General features: G+C 50.5%; 1 protein-coding gene across 7 annotated transcripts in view; it reads right to left on the reverse strand.

Annotated features, from left to right (window-relative positions):
- Positions 1 to 80: 80 nt before the first annotated feature.
- Positions 81 to 22,573, reverse strand: part of CCDC30 (coiled-coil domain containing 30) — a 50,090-nt gene continuing 27,597 nt past the window's right edge. For 6 of the 7 annotated variants that reach the window (XM_044452241.1, XM_044452239.1, XM_044452242.1 and 3 more), the window contains 16 exons: positions 21,413 to 21,605; positions 19,253 to 19,345; positions 18,991 to 19,116; positions 18,345 to 18,482; positions 16,190 to 16,359; positions 13,636 to 13,882; positions 13,111 to 13,290; positions 12,160 to 12,369; positions 11,125 to 11,282; positions 8,690 to 8,855; positions 7,712 to 7,833; positions 5,737 to 5,878; positions 4,081 to 4,217; positions 3,194 to 3,308; positions 2,387 to 2,454; positions 81 to 1,501 (listed from right to left, as the gene is read on the reverse strand). In XM_044452241.1, coding sequence (XP_044308176.1) covers positions 1,294 to 1,501; positions 2,387 to 2,454; positions 3,194 to 3,308; positions 4,081 to 4,217; positions 5,737 to 5,878; positions 7,712 to 7,833; positions 8,690 to 8,855; positions 11,125 to 11,282; positions 12,160 to 12,369; positions 13,111 to 13,290; positions 13,636 to 13,882; positions 16,190 to 16,359; positions 18,345 to 18,482; positions 18,991 to 19,116; positions 19,253 to 19,345; positions 21,413 to 21,605 — 2,473 coding nt within the window. In that variant the 3' untranslated portion in view covers positions 81 to 1,293. The other variant, XM_044452243.1, reaches the window with a different exon arrangement.

The following is a 22,573-nucleotide window of genomic DNA, read 5'->3' on the forward strand; positions in this document are numbered from 1 at the left end:
ATTGAATCTCATAGTTAATTATTTTATTGTTATTGATCTTTTGTAGTTGTGTATTGTCATGTTTTCTTTTGTATTATTTTATGTTGTCTATGGATTTTAATATGATGTAATCTGTCCAGAGAGCCCATGGCTAGTGGAGCAGCATATAAATCAAACAAATAAAAATGCCAATGAACACTAAAGACAAATTTTATAACTCAGTCATCAGGGCAACAATGATTTAAGGCAGAGGTGGGGAATTCTTTCAGCCTGCAGGACCAATACAATTTCAGATACATTCTTGGTATCTGTGAAGTCCAAATAGTCATTTGGTCTTCATTGAAACAAAAATGGCACAGAATGTCCATTTTCACTCTGCAACTCACACACTTTCTAGAGGTCGCCCTAAGCACCATTGAGCATGAAAGTAGACCAAAGAAAGGTAAGGTTTTAAGATGACAGAAGGTTTTTTATTATTTTTTGTTAGGGGAAGGTAAAAAAGAAGGAAAAGTATCAAAGAATGCAGCTAAGTAAAGTCCCGAGGCACTCAAAATGGCAGACGAAACCCAACTGGGGAAATGGCAGGAGCCTCACCTATTTATACTAGGGGAAAGGAGGCAGGGCACCACCAAAAATTGTAGGCTTAGCTAGGAGAATCTTTCCAAACAGGCATTGTGCAGGCACAGCACTCGTGTGTGATGCACAGAGACCACGAAGGAGGAGGGATTTGGATAGCTGGGAAACCATGGAGGACTGGAGGGCTGAGGGTGCCCACCTCTGATCTACAGTGTAGAATGCTGCTTAACAACACTAGCTAATGAGAAAAGCCAAGGTGGATCCAGGCCAAAACTCTATTTAATCCAGTATTTTGTTCCCACAGTGGCCAACCAGATGCCCTGGGCAAACCCACAAGTAGGCTAAGAGCGTAATGGCACCCTCTTGCTCATGTCCCCCAGCTCTGGAGAGACACAAGACACCAGGCTGGCTAATACTGAGACAAAGAGCGTGGCATCCCCCCACAGAGTCCCTAGAGATATTCACAGTTTTTCCACTTCATCCAGAAATTCAGTAGCAATAGCAAAGTAATTTGGCAATATACATATATATATATATATATATATATTTAAAAAATCAGCATAAAATTAAGATTCATAACTACAAATGTACAAGTCATTTTTTAAAAAGGTAGGGTGTAGTCTTTTGTTTGTAAAAGTCTCCAAAAACTGCCTGGCAAATAGTAGTAACTCCACTTTGCTGCTACACGAAGTCACACTGCAGTGTCTCTGTGTTCTTCAGAATCCTTTCGCTGCCCCGTCACACATGATCACAGCGAGGGGGCTGATTCGGTTCCTCCTTGTGGAATTCTGCAGCATCTCTTGGGGAAACCACATTTAAGTAGCCAACCTCTGATGGCGGGAAAGGCGTCGGGGAGGGGAGGGCTCGTTCACCAGGGTCCTCCACCTTGCCATCCTGGATGGCTTTCAGAAGGCCACAGGAACCTGAAAGCCCCATCGCTGACCACCTGGAAGAGAGGTCGTTAGCCACGGGAGGGTCTCTCTCAGCATTGTTTCTACTTACACATCTCCAGTCCTCCCACACCCCCTGGGAGAGATCCATCTGCTACAGAGATTGGCAGAGCCTTCAGGATAAGCCAAGAAGTAGTTCTCGGTACAAAAGCACGGGAGGCAGGTACGGGAAGGCCGGTGTGCCCAAGCACGTTCAAGATGCATGTCTTAACTGACGGCTCGCTCCACGTTACCTGGAACGTAGGGCTAAGGACCAGCACCAAGGCTGGCAGGGCTGGGCACCTGCCAAGGGCCCACAACCCTGGGCTCGCTCTCCTCACCCTCACGACCTGCTTTCCCCCTGCCTCTCACCCTGGCCAAGCAGCAGTGGAGGTGCAAAGGCGGAGCAGCAGGTGCCACGGCCTGCAGGCTCCCCACCTGTCTGGAAAGCCACCAGGGCTGGCAGCCCAGCAGGGCCCCCGTGACAAGAACCCCTTGGATTCGCTCCTCTTCGTCCCCGCTGCAAACTGCATTCCTCACCTGACTCGCACCCTGGCCAAGACCTGGCGCTGGTGAGCAGGAGAAGCAAAAGGTGTCCTTGCCTCCTTGCTTTCTGGCTGTCAAGTAAGCCAGTGGGAGCAATGCGGAGAAGAGCAGCTGGTGACAGCATTGCTGAGAAGGCAGGATCACTGAGGGAGCGTCCCACCTGACTGGCTTTGCCCCAGGACCCTGCAGAACATGGAGCCGGTACTGGGCTAATAGCTCCTCCATCCATGTGCCAAGCCACCCCGAACCTCTGACCTTCTCCCTTGCCTAGCGCCAAGAAGGGGGCGCTCCTGCAACAGGCAAGTGCTGCCCTGCGGTGGAGCCTCGCGCCCGCATGCAGCTCCGGGGCACAGTACCTTGCCTTGGGAGGAGGAGACGTCTGACTTTGCAGCTGGCATTCAGAGAAGCCCAGGCTCTTCAGTTCCTGAAAAAGGTGAATGAGCACAGGATGAGACACATATGGCCATCAGGCCTGCCTGTGAAATCCCGGGCTTTCTAAAAGCAGAAATCCTAGCTGCTTTCATGCCCTTTTGTTTGTTGTGGCACTTTGGCAAGAAACCCAGGCTGCCGGGAGTGCTGTTGTTACATTACATTTCTGTCCTACCTTTCCCCTTTTGTGAGGAACCGAAGGTTCTCCACTCCATTTTACTCCTCACAACAGCCCTGTAAGGTAGGTTGGACTGAGACTTTGTGGCCTGCCTAAAATCACCCAGTGAGTGTCATGGCAAAGGGGGGACTAGAACCCAGATCTCCCAGGTTCCCAGTCCAGCACTCAAACCACCACCCTGGCTTTCAGGACTTCTGGTAGGTTCTCTTCTTTCTATAGTCAAGTAGAAATGGTCTTGAAATATTGTAGATTTTCTGCCAGGATTTTCAGAGTGGGGTTCAGAACCAAATTCCTTGAACAAGTGTTCCTTGAATTGGGGGGGAGGGGTGCCTGGCAAAGATCTGCAGGCAAATAAAACACTATGAGGGAAATCATGGCTGAGGTGCAACAGAAGGCAGAAGGAAGGAGCAGAGGCACGAGGGACTGGCACCTGCCCCGAGGTGGGGCGTGAAGATGCCCAATGAGCCACAGAGGTCTTGGTAACAGGAGAGTGCTGGTGGGCCAGGCTCCGGCTGCCAGTTCTGCCACAGGTGAGATGAATGCAGTATTTTCTTACTTCCAAATTGTGGTTGTGAATGCTTCTCAGCGCACGCTGCAGGACTCCAACCTGCGTGGTCAGTTGCAGGATCTGTTCCTGGAGCTTCTTGTTTTCTTCATCCAAAAAATGCACTCTGGAAAATTCCAGAAAGAGAGGGCCGAGGGAAGAATAATCTGTGCCACATCTGTCAGTGCATGGCCTGGGCTGCAGCAAGAGCTTTTCAGTCTTGGCTGGAGAGGCAAAGAATTGCTCTACCATTGGGCTGCAGTCTTTGCTCATAAAATACCTGCAAAACCTCTGCACACAAGGCTGCCTGACACTGAGCCAGGCTGCGAAAAATAGCAGCCATGGCCTTCCAGGGAATCAGACCCAAATCTGCCCCGGGCCCACTAGGAAATGGCAGAGGCGGAACCTGGCTAGCGGGGGCTCTAGCACGGAGGGAGGAAGACAATTAAGGACGGCTGCTACTGCTCCCTAACATATATCTGCCACCAGTGGGGCGCTAGTGCAGCAGGTAAGTCGGGCATGAAGACACATTTCTTCTGTAGGACTCAAGAATGGCTCTATAGAAAGCCACCTTCCCCAGCCTGGTGCACTCCAGGTGTTTCAGATTACAACTCCATAAATCCCCCAACCACTGGTGGTCTATCACAGCTAAAGCATGGCAGGATCAAGAAGGTGAAAGATGAAGGGAATAAGGGGGACAATAAATATAAAAATTGTATACCTCCTCAAATGCCTTTGAACAGAATGTAGGATATGCACATTTAAAAATAAGGACAGCAAGACCAGTGAGTGAGAGAAGCATGCACCTCACAAAGCTCACGCTGCAACGCTGCAGAGCTGTGTGTTCGTAACCCACCAGAAATTTCTGGGGTGGCGAGTGGGTATTCCAGGGGCTTTACCTGCTCTGGAGTGTGGAGAGGGTCAGTTTGTTGCTCCGCTCTTCTTCTTCGACGTCATGGAGCCGCTGCAAAAGCTTCCTTTTCTCTTGGTGCAAGCCTTCGTTCGCAGCGGTCACCTGTCTGATCAGCCCGTGCTCCTGTGTGGCAAGGAGACGGGCAGAAAAAAATCAGCCAGCCAGCCATTCTCCCAGGACTCTGCCTTCTTTCCCCCTCCCCTCCCCACAAGGTCAGAAATTCCCCAAAGCACGGTCGAAAGGCACGTGGGGAGCTGCCAAGTAGGCAGCAGTGGCCCCAGGGGTTGCATCCAGAATAAGAGAGTCCTGTGTTCAGTCTGCCTGCATTGTTCCCTCCTCTTCTCCCTCCCTCCCTCCCTCCCTGAAATGGCACAAACCACCATTCTGGAAAGCAAACCCGAGTCTCCTCTTCTTCAGCCTGGAGGAGACTCAGAGGGGACCTGTTGGCGACATACAGGTTTGTGAGGGGGTGTCACACGGAGGTGGGTAGAGACCTGTTCTCCCCTGCAGAGGAAGGCAGGACGCACTCCAACGGAGCAAAGCTCAGGGAGCCAAGGTTCTATTTGGATGCCAGGAAGCACTTGCTGACAGTCGGGACCCCGAGGGTGTGGAATGGGCTTCCACGAGAGGTGGTTGAGGCCCCATCGGTGCGGGTGTTCAAGGATAGGCTGGATGTCCACATGGTGGGCACGTCGTGAGCGGAGCCGGCTGGTGCCGGAGGTCAGACTAGATGGCCCGGGAGGCCCCTTCTGACTTGCTCTGTTTCTGTGTTTCTATGTCTCCCACCAATTTCCCAGCCTGCTGATTCTGCCCCATGCATAACCAGCAGAGATCATTCTGAGAAGCTCCCGACAGCAGTTTCACGTGGGGTGAGGCTCTCCGACAGCCACGTGGTCCGGATGCGTGCATACCACCTCCAGCAGCGTCTCAAGGCCTCTCTGTGCCAGGTGCCAGAGCCACAAGTGGGAGGCCCACACCCTGCTTGTGCACTTCCTATCTGGGCAGCTGTGGAGACAGGATGCAGGACTCGGCAGGCCTCGGGCCCGACCCAGCACAGCCCGTCTGAGGTGGCGCCGCTCCATTCCCCGCCAACGGGCACGATGCAACCCTAGGTTTGCTCAGACAGAAAAAGGGCCTACAATGCCCTTTGTGCCCCAGCCAGCCACATGCGGGGAGCTGCCAGTAACACAGAAAGCTGCAATCCTTTCACAATGCGCTAGAATCGGTGACATGCCTACACGGGCCTGGATATTCATTCCTCGGTTACCTTTATATCCCACCTTTTTGTCCAGGAGCCCAAGGCAGTACACGTGATTAGCGCTGTCTCTTATCCTAACAGCAACCCTGCACATCAGGACCGTCCGAGAGTCAGTGACTGGCCCAAGACCACCCAGTGAGCTTTATGGGAGCCAGAACCCAGAAACCCCCGGTCTCATCCAGCACTCCTGCCGCTTCACCCCACTGCCTGCGGTGAAGCGGATACATTGATATTTATGGTTTAATATGACTGAGGATGAAATTATAGCATATGCAACAGATAATGCAATTTCACTGGGAATATGGTTTCTGATTTTTTAAAATCCACCTAGCTCTCTCCAAATGCCCTGGATCATTTCCCAGCACCCCTCAGTCAGGTTCTCACCTTTTCGGCCTGGGTCTTCAACAACTTGATTTCATCCTCAAGGTGCCTGATGCGCATGTCACGCTGCTTCACTTCGGAGATGAATGTCTCCTTCGCCCGCCGGAGCTTGGCCTTATGCCGGAGCTTCCGTTCATTGTGCTTTCTGAAAAGAGAGCCAGGCCAACAAGATCAACTGGAGCAACTTCAACGCAGACAGACAACCTGGAGCTGAGAAACAGCACTGTTTCCAACCCAAGCCAGGCAGATGGTGAAAACTTCATACCCGAGTCTGCTGAGCTGGGTCCCAGCCACAGGCGGCTACAGCTCTTGGTCAAGACCTCCCGAGAAGCCTTTTCTGCAAGCATGCGCTCCTCGCACGAGCCCACCTGGCCTGTTGCTGAAGGCAACCGTGCCCAGGGGGGTCAAGGGGCTGCCACAGATCCCCTTTCTCCTGACAGTCTTACAGTTAAACCGTCCTGAGACGTCAGTAAGGGACAGTCTAAAAAAAGTTTTAAATAAATAAATAAAAAATAAAATCTCCCCGACGGCTCAGGCTCTTCCTGGACTTCTGACAGGGACAGCTCCACGGCACCCGTCTCTGGGGGCGCTACCTCCTCTTCCAAGGAGGAATCCTCTGACAGAAGCAGGAGGGTACACCTCTGAGCCCAAGGGAAGGCTCTGGCCTTCCAAAGAGTCTCCCTAGTGGTTACTACTGCTTGGTCTAAAAGAGATCTTTCCAGTCCTCTGGTGATAACATCAAAACAGGCTGCTAGAAGTTGCAGGGTGAGCAGCGAGGGAGAAGTTAATTGTGGGGTTGTCACTGGGCTGCAGTTCCCTGGCAGCGCACCTGCTTTCTGTGCAGAGGGTCCCCCGAATCTCTGGTCAGGGTTGGGAAAGGCCCTTGTCTGAGACCCCAGGGAGCCGCTGCCACCCAGTGTCGGTCCCCAACGAGATGAACCAGTGGCCTGAGTCAGCGTGAAGCAGCTTCCTATTGATCTTTTTGTGTATTTAGTGTAACATCACTCCCAAATTACAATCCTCCCCAGCATATACCCTACTTGAGTTTCTTCAGCTCTGCCCCAATCACAACATTCCATCAGCAGCAGAAGTGAAACGAGCCCTATGCAGCTTTGAGCAATGATACTGGAAAAAATTGGGGGACACCCACACGCAAGTCTAAAGCAAGGCAAATGATTTTGGAAGCAGCATGTTCAGTCCAAACGAGTCTTTCCTGTCCAAAGCCAAGCTTTGGAAAAATGGCTATGTGCATTTGGAGCAGAAGATGACTGTACTCCGCACTTGCCATCACAAGGAGTCACCGTCCGTTGCTAGAACCCCTGTGCGTAAATTCTAGTTTATTTAAAAAGAGGAAGGAAGTGAATGAATGGATTCAGGGTGGTAACTGCGTGGACCCAGGGGCTGATTTCAACCTTCTGGATCAAGCCCTGGCAAGAACCAAGCCACTGCTGCAAACTTTTGAATGTTTGTATCACCAGCAGCGAAGCAGTCGTCGGTCGCCACTGCACAGCCTGCCACCAGTCCTCCAACCTGCCAGAGCAGCAGCAAATGTGCTTAGGGGGGAGACCCTGTGTTGCCCTCCCTGGAGCAGACATGCCCACCGGCAGTACTCACTGACATCGATACACGAGTAAACAACCCAGACATCCAGCATGCCGGAAATGTGGAGGGAAGGACAGCTGGCAGCGGAACCAGCCCTCTGTCCACCATCTGCCATGTCAACAGCAAAGCCAAGAAGCAGCCGGATTGGCACAAAGGCTAAAGAATTTGCTACAGGCTCCGACATTCCTCCCCATCCTTCCCTGACTCCTGTCCCAAGGCGACAGGGCTCACAAGGGCGCCAGCCCATTCCATGGTGCCAACTTGTCTTTCTACTGCTCGGACAGGTGCGGCACAACTAACTGCTTCGGCTGTGTGATCCGGCCTGCAGAAGGACTGCCACTCCGGCCTTTACCACAACATCCACGCTGCCAGTCACCTGATGGAAATGTCCACCTGCTTCATGATGTGCCCAAATTCGCTGTGGAGGGTTTCTTTCTCCTGCTGCAAGGCCAACAGCTGTTCTGAGAGCTTCTGGCTATACTTTTGGCAGTGAAGATGCTGAAAAAAGAGATTGAGGATTCTCAGTCAGTTTTCAACCAAGCTCGGACACAGAGCCTGGTCCAGATTACAGGTGGCTGATAACCAGGGGCCACAGAGCACACAAAAGAGTTCTTCTGAAAGAATGAAATGAGTGTCGTTACTCCAGGCATGACACTAGTTCTGGCCTTGGACAGCATGGAGCCAGAGGAATCTGAAGGGTGCCCTGCCCTGTCCCCTTTTCTGTGGGCCAGCTGCCAGCCAGCTCAACAATGTGCTCCAGAGGTTTAATCTGGTCTCCAGAGCAAATGCAGCTGCCCTGTACCGCATGGGAATCATTCCCATTTGATTGTTTGCACTACAATTGAGGCCCTTTCAAAGCCTTTGTGGTTGCATGAAGGAGTTAATTTGAGACTTTCTTGCTTGTTGATCTTAAATCTAACTAAGTAATTTACTGACAACTTGCCAAGCATCTAATAACAATAAACATGCAGTGCATTACATTTATGGGTTTGGTTTATACCATGAGCTGCTTTTGAAGAAACGGCTGGGTTTACCAGTAGGATCCCAGTTCGGTTTTAAAAAGAGAAATAATAAAATAGTTTTAATGTTTTCATTTAATTATCACATATCACAATTTTTTTCTTAGCAGTTCAAAGGAGAAGACATTAGACAAAAATAAACAGAAAATGCAGAAATTTCCACATTATATTCTGTTTGCAGAATCCAGGTTTTCTTGGTGCAAAACATTGTTTGCTTTATGGTTAAGCTCATGCAGGACATCCAGCACCTTGCCTTGCTCATGAGCTCTGTCTGCCTCAGTTCTCCATCTCTAAAATGGGATCAGGAGCATATTCTGCAAGGGTCCCTTACTTACCTCATTGGAGAGTGTTCTCTTCTCTTCTTCCAATACCTGCAACCGGGCCTCCTGCTGCTGGTACTGCACCTGCAGTTCAGCAGATGCTTGGGTAAGCTCCATCTCTTTCTCATGCGACTGTCTGAGCTGCTGCTGAAATTCCTCCACCTGCTGATCCAGGAGCTTCCTGGTAAACAACATCAACCCAGTAAGGGGAAAAATCTGAGAAAATGCTGGCTAATGTGCTGCAGGAGTGACCAAAATGGGAACATAAAAAGGTAATCAAGGTGTGTGTGTCCAGAGCAGGGGAGCACTTCATCCACCAAAGCCAGCCTTTGCCACTGTCCTGATGTTTTGTGGGGAAACTTTGGCACAGCCGCCAAGGGGAAAAAGGTGGCTCAAGATTGATCCCTGCCTCCTGCTGCCAACACCGTGGCAACGCCATCATCCCAAGAGAGGAAACAGGGAAGCAGCAGGATGCGTGCACGGAGCAGGCACTGCAAGAGGCAAGGCAGGCATGCTGGCATGCGCAATCCCCACACGGGTCACACCAATGGGACCACAGCACTGCCACAAGGGGGTTCCTGCTGATGGTTCTGGGAGCTGATCAAGACCGTGTCTCAAGCTCTCACATGATGCCCTTTCCAGGGATCGTCCTCCACAAAGCTGGCTGTGTGTGGCAGCAGAGCGCCCAGTCCTGCCCCCACATTCCATGAGGGCCAGCTGGCCACCAGGGTCCCAAATCAGAAGGAGAGGCAGCACCAGCACAATGCCATGTGGTGCTTCTCCAGTTCCAATGTACACAAATCGGCTAATTTACACAAACCATGCCAGAACCATCTGCTTTTTTTTGGAGGGGGGAGGGATTCCAGTCTGTGCGGATCAGGTTCGCCTGGTGCCAATGCTCTATTCATTTCAGCGTCAGGGCAAAGACCTTTTTATGTTCCCAGTATTTTAACAATTAATTGGTTTTTTCCTTGCTTTTATCATTATCGGATGCAGTGTGTTGTGTATTGCTATGCTTTCCTTGTTCTTTGTAAGCCATCCAGAGACTTTTAGTAATGGGATGGCACAGAAAAACTTTAAATAAATAAATAAATTTTATGCTGATTTCCTTATTAGGTGTTTGTCTTCTTTAAAAGCAAGCAACTTGCATCCCATCTTAGAGAAGGAAATTCACCAAAAAAAAAAAAGAAAAAAAAAGGGCCTAACTCAGCCCACTTCCTGCTCATCGGATCAGAAGCAGGCAAAACGCCATCCAGCTCGAACAAGCCAGAGCTCCTGTTTCAGCATCTTCCTATCCCGGGGCACAAAATGGTGTGGGGAGGCTTGCGTGCACAGGGCAGGTCCCCTGCTTCAGAGCCTGCTCCCCCACACATGGGGGGCAGCAAGGCCAAGTTGGTGGTGACACAACGGAGCACACGGGGCCAACAAGCGCTGCCCACTCCTCCCCTCACGCAACCGCAGAGAGAGTGACATACTTCAGTGCCACGGTGCCTTGGGTCACAAACGCCTTGGATCAAGAACAAAAATGTCATGAAAATTTTGACTTGGGTCACGAACTCCGCTCTGAGTGGTGACCAAGATCGCAGCCATCTCCCCACCCCCCCAAGGGGGGAGATGGCCAGAATCGCAGTCGCGTTCGTGCAGGGAAGACGTGCGTGATCGCGGCCGTGCTGTGCTGCACCCGTCTTTCCTGCAGAAGCGCACCCAGGATCACGCACGTCTTCCCTGCACGAACACGACTGCGATCCTGGCCATCTTCCCACTCGGGGCGGGGGGAGATGGCCGCGACCGTGCTGCTTGGGGGGGAGATGGCCAAGATTGCGCCATCTTTCCTGCAGGAGCGCGCCCATGCCAGGGTTTCTTTGAGAAGTGCCACCCCAGCATGACTGTAATGAACAGCGTGTTGCATCCGATGGACAATAATGTGGTCTCTCATTTCCGGAGGGTTATGCAGTGCAGGAAAAAACAAGTGACTATAGACAGATGTTTCACCAAAATTGACCCTGCAGCTAAGAGACAAAGAGGGGAAGAGATCTCCTCAATGTCCTCATGGAGGGGGACTCTCCCTCAAAACAATAACCTCCCCCCCTCCGCCACCCACCTAGGTCAGTGTTCTCCACTGTACTGTACAGTACTTTGTTATTCTTTGACACTTTGTTTCAAAATTTCTGATTAAAAAATAGTTACAAAATGGATTAACCTTATTTACATTGAACCTTATGGGGAAATTTGACTTGGCTCTTGACCAAAAACTGGCTCACAACCACATTCGGAGGGGCCAGAACAGATTAACCTTATTTACATTGAACCTTATGGGGAAATGTGACTTGGGTCACATCCAATTTGGGTCACAACCAGAGTCGCAGAACGGATTAAGTTCGTGAGCCAAGGTACCGCTATATTCCCGCTTTGTGAAAGGGTGACCGAGGCAGGGCACTGATCAGTGTTACCTTTTCCGCTGCTCCTCCTGAAACTGCCGCTGAACCTTCATTTCATTTTCTCTGGCTTCCCTCACTTCCCCCTCCAGCTGCTTTCTCCCCAGGATGTGGGTCTCAGAGAGTTGCACCTGATGCCGAGATTCCTTCAGCTTCCGTTGCAGCTCCGTAATCTGGAGGGGAGGAGGAGAGGACGGAGACAGAGAAGAGGAGGAGAAAGCAGTATTAGGCGCATGGCTTCCACTGGACCAGAGCAGTAACTGTGAAGAGAAGATGCTCCAAAAGGACAGAAGCAGAAGGACCCTTGCAGCTCCCCGAGGCTGCTCGCATGCTCAGTCCTCCTCGCCTTGCTGCGGCATGCCTTTTCTGGAAGCAGACAGAAGCAGAAGCACAACCGCCGTTCGACACGATAGTGCTTTATTATCGGGCAATGCCCAACTTCGGGCACAAGAATTTTCTATTCAGGTTTCAATAAAAACTTAGATGAAGTTTACTCAGAAATAAATCTTGTCTGGCAAAAGCCACCCAGAACTTTTAAAGCAGAGGCCGCTCTCTTGCGTCTTCAGCTTCTATCGCTACCTGATTGGCACAGGGTTCAGGTTAAAGGCACTGAAGCCCTGAAAAGCCTCAGTAGCAGCTGGCCAGGGCAGCAGAGCAACAGCAGCTTTTGGGGGCGGGGGGTGTTGTGGGCTGATTAAGCGACACCCTTTCCACCCTTTCCCCATTCCACAGTCTCTCTCTCTGGAGCAGAAGCACTCTAGTTCTCACCAGCTGCCTGGCTCCTCTCACAGCACATGGCCTTCAAAGTCTGAATTATGCACCTTGGAATGCTGTATTTTGGAAGAAATGGGCCCAACCTCTATCCCAGGACCCATGTTTAAAAGAATGATCAATATTTCAAGTACCAGTGTCACAGACAACTGTTTCATTCACAGCTGATTTACTTCTAGAAATAGCCCATCATCCCGTCCCTCATTAAAATCCAGACTGCTCCTGCAGCTGCGCATCACCAGGAAGGCCTGGGGTCACACGCACAACCTGGTCACAAACCGTTTTCTCTGCCTCGGCCACTCTGGCTTTCTCCTGGGCGAGTTTCTCTGCCAAGCTGCTCTGCTGCTTCATTGCCTGGGACTGTTTCAGCAGCTGCAGCTCCAGTTCCTTGACCTTCTGGTGACTGAGCTCCCACTGCGAGGTGAGAGAGGAACACGTCTTGGAGGCATCCGAAAGCTTCTGCTGCGCTTGCCTTAGCTCGGCTTTGGTCTAAAGAGAAAGCGAGGGTGCATTTTTGGCAAGGCCTCCTCCAGTCCTCCACCTCTGCACACTTTCCTGCCTACATCCCCAGCGGCCAGGGCGCTCCAAGTCCTGCCTAAGCACAATGCTGGGAAACCAGGGCTGACCATTCCACCCCAGCCTCTAGACGGGGAAACCGGCTGGCCTGATCCCGACTGCGCTCGGCACACCGCATTAGCCCAGCACTCCAGGTGATCTGAGTAGCCCGCCGCAGTTCTGCCTGGCTTATTTATTTATTCATTCGATTTATATCCAACAAACTCTGAGTGGCTTACATCATTCTCCTCCTGCCTCTCTCAATCTTGCCCTCACACCAACAGCCCTGGGATCCTTTTCCGTGGGATTACCTGCTCCCAGAAATGAGCCAAGCCAGGACCAGCAGTGTGGCCTTCTCAGGGGTGGCAGTTTTCGATATCTTTATGCATCAAGGCCACTTCTAGTTGTGCCTTTTAAGAGCTGCTTTTTTAACCCGCCCTTGCTGGCTGCGCCATTTTTGATTCTTTTTAATCTAGTCATTAAGTTAACACAGCAAATTTGTTGTTGATCAGGTTCCCAGCCTGGTGTCTTTGCCACTCTTAGAGCTTTGCTTTGACAAAAGCAGGATAGAGTCTTTTCCAAGAGACCCATCTTAAAAAGGCAGTGTCCTCTCTCCCCCACTTAGGCCAGGAGGGCTCCCCCTGGCCTTCCTGCAGCCATGGGAAGCAGAATTACCTTGATATTCTCTTGCTGGAGCAGGATGTTGTGCTTCTTCAGCTCCAAATTCTTCTCCCTTTCATATCTTAGCTCCTTCTCCGCAGAGCTGCATAGATTCTGAACCCGCTGCAAGTCCTGCCGGAGCTGCTGCAGCTGCTCGTGCTGCTGCTGGGTTGCTGCTTTCCCTCCGGGTGAGCACTGCATGCAGGAGGGGGAACAGAAGCGCTGGGGAAAGCAGCCAGAAGCATCGCAAAGGGCCTCTGCACATGGAATGGGTCTGTTAGGAGCCATGGGGTTCACAGCCCTGCTGCTGGTTAGAGCGGGGAGGTGCCAGCAACACCATCGTGGTGCCAGACCCTCCCTGGAATCGGGCGATGCCAGACTGCCCCCCAACACCTGCTATCTGCCACCTGGGCAACAGATCACCAAGCGTGGCCACTGGAAGGCGCTTCTGTGACAACATCCTGCCTGAGCTACCTTTCTGTCTGGCTTTTCATGCCAAGAGATTCCCCGGGGGATCTCCCAACTGGGAAGCCGTTTTACCTGCTTCACATCTCCATCTGTGCTCCCCATGGGACTCTGGGGCTTGTGGGGGTGAATCTCCCCAAAGCTGGCCTCGTGCTTTAGCCTGACTGGCACTGTGCTGCTGGTGTTAAGCTGGTGCCGAAGAGCAAGGATATCTTTCCTTAACTGAGCATTTTCTTCCCACAAGAGTTGCTTTTCCTCATGGTTTCCCTGGATCTGCTTCTCTAGTTCCTCCATCTTCTTATTGCTCTCTAACAATTTAAGACTAGAGGTTAAAGGGGGTGGGGGGGGGGGGAGAGGAGAATGAGTGAGAGAGAACCAGGCAAAGAAAACCTTTAATATAACTAATTCAATAGGACATGCTTCACAGAATTCCCTGGGATTGGAGCAAAACAGAAAAATAAAATAAAATAAAATAAAATAAATAAAATAAAATAAAATAAAATAAAATAAAATAAAATAAAATAAAATAAAATAAAATAGGATGATACCCAGAACTATGCTGGAACAGGAATGACTGGTGTCTCCTCCACAGGGCTTTCAAACTCCCAAGGGGGACCTCTCCACCCATCCGTGATCACCCCCCCCTCCCCATTCCTCTCATCTGCCAAGAGGCAGCTACAGTGGCACCTTGGCTCACGAACTTAATCCGTTCCAGGACTCTGGTCATGAGCCAAGTTAAATTTCCCCATAAGGTTCAATGTAAATAAGATTAATCCGTTCTGCAACCATTGTTTAAATCAGAAAAATGTGAAGCAAAGTGACAACAACAAAGATCGTGGCCATCTCCCCTGCTACCCCCAAGCACAAACGTGGCCATCTCCCCGCCCACCCCCCCAGCACGACCAAGATCCCGCCTGTCATCCCTGCACGCGCCCGTCATCCCGGTGCGCCAGGGGGTGCGGGGGAGAGACGGGCGTGATCGCGGGTGCACCGGGGGAGGGAGAGATGGGTGCAAACGGTGTGCTGGGGGTGGGGGGATGGCTGCGATCACCGTTCCGTTCGTGCAGGGAAGGCGTGCCTGGTCAGAGGCGGCTCCTGCAGGAAAGACAGGCAGAATCTCAGCCATCTCCCCCACGGCTCTGCTCTGCTGCTCCCATCTTTCCTGCAACAGCGCGCCTCTGATCACACACGCCTTCCCTGCACGAATGGAACTGGGATCGTGGCCATCTCCCCACTCGGGGGCAGGGGGGAGATGGCTGCAATCTTGGTCACCACCCAAAGCGGTGTTTGCGACCTGAGTCAAAATTTTTCAGAAATTTTTGTTCGTGGCCCGATTTGTTCGGGAACCAAGGCGTTCGTGAGCCAAGGTACCACTGCACTCGCCTTCCAATGACAGAGGCTTGCAAGGAGCATCTGGGCTGGTCTCAACTGCTCTTCGGTGCCCCCCAGGCAAATGGCCAGAGGCTTGCATCCTCAAAGGCAGCTGACCGGGGCTGCTCTTGGTCTATCCATCCTTGATGTCCTGCTCAAGTTTCCTCCAGCTTTAAAAGTCTCACATATCCCAGCTGCTCCTCTCCAAGAGCCCTGGACTCTAGAACCCGATCACCGCTGCTGCTCTTTCCACCCCCTTTCCAGCCTGATTCACTCAGCCCTGCAATCACAGAGGCACTCAGGTTTTTGCCTGCCCACCCTCGCCTGTGTAACACACGTCCAAACATGCGCAAGGACTGTCTCCCCTGTCGGCTGCCCTACCCAGCAGCACAGCAGTTACGGTTGCTCTTATGCTGCCCCCAGGTGAGCAAACAGCACTTGCAAGTATGAGAGGTTCTGGCCATGCCTTACGCTACGATAAACGTTGAAAAGAGAGAGCAGGGGAAACACAAAGGGCTGAGCACAGCTTACTATTGACAGCCTTCCTCATCATCCTTCGCTGGATTCGCTGTTTCAAATGTACATCAAACCCATTGAAAAAATGTGAATCCACAGGGTGCTGGGACAACCCGGAGCTATTCTTCACCAGGCATGGCCAGAACTGGTGCTGGCAGAGTGCAGCAGCCACACGGAGCACTTCCCCCCTTCCCCAGGCCGGGACTGGAAAGCCAGGGGGGAAACACACAGGAGGGATCCTGTGTCTGCACAGCACCAGGGGCCACACAATTCTTGGAGAGGAACTCCACCCCCCCTCACCTTCTAGTGGGCACTCCTGTCTGAGAGATCCCAGCCCATCCTCCCCACAAGCCTGCCTTACCTGTTGGACTACTGCCTAGCCTAGTTGAGCAACAGCATCCTCATGAACCGCTTTGGAGAAATCTGGACCTAAAGATCCATCTTGGGTTGTGGGAGCATCTGGCTGGCAGGGGTGGGGGTCTAATAGCGTTCCCCAACCCGGCACGCCCCCATGAATTTGTCCAGGAAATGCTGGGAATCTCAGTCTGACATACTGGGTGGTGGCAAATTGGGAAATGGTGATCTAGGACTCATGGTCAGTTAAAAAATAGCCTTTGAAACGGTGCATTGTGTCCCTCTGTGCAGATCTGGTTTTCCAACCAGGGAACATTTTCTTTCCCCCCTTGCACACATGGGCACACCCAGTGAGACATTCCACTTCGGTCAGAGGCATGGGGTTTACCACAGTTGCTCTCTTTCTTTCTCCCAGCTTTGGCTCCGATCTTCCAAAAGCCGCTCTTTGGCTGCAGCCTTGGTGCACACCCTCCTACTTGCCAAGCATTTTTCCTCGTGTTTTTTCTCTTCTGTAAGGAGCTGGTTCAGCTGCTCACATTCCTGGGAGAGTTCCGATACCTGCAAAGTCAGGAATGTCTCTCGTCTCTTCTGGCAACATGAGCATGAATTAAGCAAGCTGGCGAGGGCCAAAGAAACTAGCAGCCAGTCCTGTGGGTCCACGTATCTCAGGCAACAGTTCCCCACCCCATACTCCATGGCCCTCAAAGAGGACGGATTTCAAGAGCAGGCTTTTATAAGGTATGGGGAAGGTGTCGTCCTAGTTCAAAGCTAAGGAGAGGAGACATACTGTATGCCCAGTGAGTGGGCATCACAAGCCCCAGGAAGATCTAAAACAGTTCCCTGGATACTGGTCAGTGAATTCAGGCACAATCCTACAAGCACTTGCGAAGGATTAAGCTCAATGCACATGCTCCTGAAAAGACATGGGCAGTAAAATTAGTGCCTTGGGAAGGGGAAGAGTACCCTGTGGAACCCTGTTTTATTTATTCACTCAGGAAACTATTGTAATTTATCACTGACAAAACACCTAAACCATTCCAAGCATGATACAGAGATTAATCGATTATTTAAAAAATGCATTCATTCCACAAGGCGGGCACACACGGCTGTCCCCTTTCCACTGACACAGGAACCTTTCAGTGATTGGTCGCGTTCTCATCACAGAACAGCGGGACTGGAAGTGGTCAGAAAGACTGTCAGGTCCACCTCCTGCTCAGTGAAGGACTCCAAGTCAAGCCATCCCTCTCCGAGGGCTGCCCAGCTGCCTCTTGAATGCCTCCAGTGTGGGAGAGCCCACCACCTCCCTAGTCCCTTGGTTCCACTGTCGTACTGCTCAAACAGTCAGGACATTTTTCCTGTTATCTGGTTGAAATACGTCTTCCTGTAACTTGAGCCCATTATTCCGTGTCCTGCGCTCTGGGATGACTGAGAGGAGAACCTGGCCATGCTCTTTGTGACAGAGTACTTTGTGACAGTACTTGCAGAGTGCTCTCTGATCTCCCCTCAGCCTTCTCTTCTCCAGGCTAAACATGCCCAGTTCCTTCAATCTCTCTGCACAGGGCCTTGTTTACAGATCCCAGATCATTCTGAGTGAAATGGTGTAAATTGGTGGCCTGCAACAGCATCGTGTTGGACCCGATGGACTTCTTGGTGCCTTCCAACTCTACTATTCGATGATTCTATGATCCTTGTTGCTCTTTCTGAACCTTTTCCAGCTTGTCTGCATTTGTCGCTAAACTGTGGTGCCCAGAACTGGATGCAATGCTCCAGATGAGGCCTCACCAGAGCTGAGTCACGGGGAACTGGTACAAAACAGGACTGGGCAGTGATACTTAGATTAATGCAGCCTAAAATAGTGTTTGCCCCTTTTTGCAGCCACATCACATGGTTGACTCATATTCACCTTGTCATCTACGACAATTCCAAGATCCTTCTCATTTGTGGGACGGTTGAGACAAGTATCCTCCAAATCTGCATTCGGTTTCTTTTTCCTAGCTGCAGAACCTGGCATTTGTCCCTACTGAATTTCATTCACCCCTTAGCATGAGTGGCAGGTTTCAAATGTCCTACTTACAAGGCCTTGGCACTATGGCACTGACAGATGGACAGATACATATTAATACAGAAAAATGATAAAATAATAGCACATGTCCAATTGTTTGCAGAAACATGGCTCATACTGCTGCCTCATGAGATCTACACTCCTAGGTGGGATGAGGATCAAAGGAATGCTGGAAGCTGCATTTCCCTGGGCCGGGCCTTCGGTCTGCCAAGTTCAAAACTGGCTGTGGCTCTTCAGGTTTCAGACTTGCATCCATCCTTCAAGCCTTAACTGGAGGACGCTTACCTGGGACATTCCACATACAAACCCAAGTTCTGTCTCTGGCATTAAAAGGACCTCAAGTGGCTGAGCTGGGAATGGGCCCCTCTGCTGTGCAGTCCTTAGTCATGGCAGTGGGCAGAACTGAGAAAGATGGTCCAACTGAGGAGAAAGGCGCTTATTCATGCTCTCGTCAGACCACTGAACTTCCGGCAAGATTCACCTTTGTTTCAAGCAACACATTCTCTTTCTGAAGTCTCTCGTGCGTCACATGCAGAACATCTCTCTCCTCTGCTGCTCCTCGAAGCACTTGGAGTTCGCTATAAAGCCGCAGAAGCTCTGACTTGGAATTCTGCAGCTCCTGGTTAAACAGGGAGGATGGTTAATAAGACACAAATGCAATCCAATCAGAGCTGTTCCGTTGGCAAATGGGAATCTTGCTACACTTTCCCCTGAGATGCCAATTTGGTGCCCAGGTGATCCTCTTTTCAAGTACCAAGTTAAGACTCTGCTCCCAAGAGCTTGATATCATACTTTTAAGTATGGTATCTTTTAAGGTTTTTATTGGATTCTAGAATTGTTACTTTTTAGCTTGTTTTCAAACTGTTCTAAAATTTTGAAAGTTGGGGGATTTATATTAATTATATTTTATCATCTTGTGACCTGCCCAGGCTGGTACAGAAATGTGGTAAGTAACTGAGTAAGTCCCACCAAACTGCATGGGATTTATTTCTGGACAGACGTGCCTAGGACCGCCTTGACAATAACCCACTGGTCATACTCAAAAGACACTTCAGTGAACGATGAGCTAATTTTGTTATGGGCCAGATATATATTTACGTATATTCAGTTCCTGGGGCGCAGCGCACCTTCTTTTCTTCTTTCAGTGCGTTCTGCGTCACTTCGAGGTCGCACACCAGCTGCTTCCTCCACTCCTTCTCCTCCAGCAGTTTATTTTCCAGCACATCAACTTTCTCCTGGTGAGTCTTCAGTACCTGGGATCAGCCCAATGAAAAGTCAACGGGGAATAGGAGCCCCATGGCAATCTTTAGCATGCACCCCCCCCCCGCTCCTTCCCAATCTAGAGAGGCCCAACCACCCCCAAAACAACTACCACACAGCGCTGCTTGCCTCTTGGCACTCCACCGCTTCTTTTGTGGCTTTGCCATTTGCCATGGCCAGACTCTCCTGCGCCTGAGTTAACTCAGCCTCTAAATGTGAGATCTGGAGCAAACAAAACAAAAACAAAAGCAAGGGGAGGACAATTACATAAGCCGCTTTGCGTCCTTTGTAAGGGAAAAGGCAGAATATAAGTCTAATGCATAAATATATAAGAAAATATTTTCAAACAGCACATTGATTTCCTTGTTAAATGGAGATTCTGGAACTGATTCAGTAGGAAAGCCCTCCCTCTGAGCAAGCCTTTCCTTCAGTCCCCTCTTCTCTCTTTTAACTTCTCTGAAGCTAAAAATTGGAACAGAAATCACACAAGAGCTGGTGGAGAACATGACCTGAGACCACAAGAGTTTGAAGCTCAGCTTCAGCATACCAAAGCACCACTCCAGCTGCCTACAGTCTCAGCCACTACTGTTTTAAGCACTCACAGCTCCATTCAAAAGGCTCTCAGGCAGCAGAACTGAGGAATGAGCACATGATGGGTCACAGCACCAGGTGAAGCAGACTGAGGGTTTGAATCCAGGACCAAAAAGCCAATTTGCCTGCTCCAACACATCTGGAAGTTATTAGTTGAGGGAGGCTGTTTTAAAAGATTTATACCCTGAAGAGTTTAAGATCACTGGCAACAAAATCAATAATTTCACAAGAAAACCTCCTCTTGCTTTAAGACTGGACAGTCCTCTGAAAGGGATGGTGTAAACTGGTGTCCTGCAACAGCAGGGGGTTGGACCCGAGGGCCTTCTTGGCCCCTTCCAATTCTACTATTCTATGATTTTGTGGAAACGCATGAACAGGGTCATGGAAAATGGCACTGCAATAGCAACACAGAGACCTAAAATGTTCAAATAAAGTGCAGTTTTCATCATTGCACACCTGCTTGCACACTTAGTGCAATCAGCGATTAAGGAGAATTGGCCTGTCCCTGTCCTCTTGGAATACACTGTCACGAGGGAATTGAAGACCTGGTGGACCAGGCAAATGGCTGGGCTTTACAAGAAAGACCTTGGGTCAGCCAGTGCACTAGATAGAACACCCAGCCCACATCCTCACATTGTTCTCCTTCCACTCAATTATCCTGCAGAAAGTCACGTTTCTTTCAGGTTCTCCACCTGCGAAGAGTTCCTGGAGCTCCCCTGAAGGAGTCACATGAACTGGGTTCAAAAGGATTCCAACTGGTCTTGACTGTTGGAGCCTGCCTGGCCTCCAGAATTCTAGAACCAAACAAGGGAACCTCCTTCTCTGCCAGAGAGTTCATTTCAGCCTTCCATTCCACATATCAAACCCTTTTATCTACCCAAGCTGAGCTTTTGTGCACTGAACTTCACAGAGTACTACCTCTGAAGTGAGAAAGACTGCACACTGCAAAATCAACCATGGCTTTCTTCATGTAAGCAGTCATGGAATAAGAGGAATGCTCCTCCTCTGGGTCAGTAACTGGCTAAAGAACAGAGAGCAGCAAGTAGGAGTAAGTGGCAAACTCTCCCGGGGAGGGGGAAGTAAACAGTGGAGTCCCAAGGGACCAGTGCTTTCCAACTTATTCATAAATGATTTGGAATTAGGAGTGTGCAAGGAAGTGGCCAATTTCCTGATGACACCAATTTATTTTGGGTGATTAAAATGCAAGGCTGCTGCAAGTAGCTCCAAAGGACCTCTCGAAAGCGGGAGAATGGGCATCAAAATGGCAAATGCAGTTCAGTGTAGTAAATGTAAAGTACTGTATGTTCGGGCAAAACATTCCAACTTCAAAGTAATAAGCTGAGGGGATCTGAGCTAGTGGTGACTATGAAAGAGATCCTGGGGTTGTGGTGGGTCAGTCTCTGTGAAAAAACATAAACCCCGTGTCAGACATAGTGAGGAAAATCAAAATCAAAATCATACTGCGTACCTGCCAGCCAGTTCACCCAACAATTTCACCTCTTGTGCATTTAAGCCCGATAGGAAGCATACAAGGAAATGAAAACCTGCATAGAGCAGAGCAGGCTGAAATGCTAAACATGTCAGTTAGCTTCTGGCTAAGCTTTGTCTGCCTCAAAATCTGGAAGAGCAACACAGGGGTTCTGCAACACATGGAAACGAAGGGGTGAAAAGTTGGAAGGATCTGGCACTCTGGATTACCTTCTTCCGGAGCTCGTCAACCTCACACTCAAACTGCTCCCGCTCATCTTTGGTCTGGTTCTGCGTCTCACCCAGGAGTGACTCCAGCTCCTCGTTCCTTTCCACCAAGTCCTCATGTTCTCGTTCCAGCTTATGCAGCTTGTGGAGGAGCTGCGCATTTTGGCACTTGATGCTTTCGACGACTTGGCAGCATCTGCATCAGGGCACAAGAGTTCGCAAGTGGTTGTCGCAACAAGAGGGGGCTCTGCGCTAGAAGCCTAAGTGGTACACATGGAAAACCCCTGGCCACGCATGAAACTTCCCGGGTGATCATTTCCATTTGCCTTCTCTCACTCTCCTCTTCCAACAAAGTTGTCTGGAGCATGAAACGAACCCTATTAAAACAGACCAAGGGCCCATATAGTTCAGCACCTGCCAGCCAGATGCTTCCAAGAAGCCCACAGGCCAGGTGTGATACAGTACCATTCTGATGTGTGAGAATTCATTATGACAGTCCCTGTAGCCACACCTGCCACACCTTCAAGCAGAACCCAAAAATATTCATCTCTACTAGAAGCAGATCTTTTGTCAAGCTACTGGGTCCCGACTACCCATCAAGGACCAACCCATCCCCAAACGCATCACATTACGGCAGGTTGCATTCACACTGTTGCTGGGAAAATGTACCCCCCCGCCCCGCCACAACTACTGCAAACCTAGCCCAGGAGGAACGGGAAAACGTGAGACCCATAACACCACTGCCCCTGCTGATCAGAAAGCCCCAGTGCTTCAACCTTGCAAGCCCTAATCACTCTTCCCAGCCATGTGTTCCCAGCACCTGGCATCCAGAGGACGTCACTGAGGCGCATCTCTGCTAAGCATGGCCAAGGGCCACAGCGCCATTGCTCCAAAGCACGAGGCTTTCACCACACCTGGTGGCCGAGAGCACCGTCAATTCATACTTGGCCCTCTTTGTACAAGGATCTCCTTTCGTCAGTTCTAAATCAACTACCAGCCTGGTATAAGCCCCAGGGTTTTTTTAATCTACTGTCATCACACCACAGACAGCTGTTCTTCCAAGGGAAGGAAAATGGCAGTTAACAGCTGCCTTAACTGTGAGGAATCCATTCACCACCGGAGGTGACAACGAAATGTTACAAAGCAAATCAAGGAGGAAAAGGA

This window comes from Varanus komodoensis, unplaced genomic scaffold, assembly GCF_004798865.1.
Source record: "Varanus komodoensis strain SLA01 unplaced genomic scaffold, ASM479886v1 scaffold71, whole genome shotgun sequence".
In the NCBI taxonomy this organism is placed as follows: domain Eukaryota; kingdom Metazoa; phylum Chordata; class Lepidosauria; order Squamata; family Varanidae; genus Varanus; species Varanus komodoensis.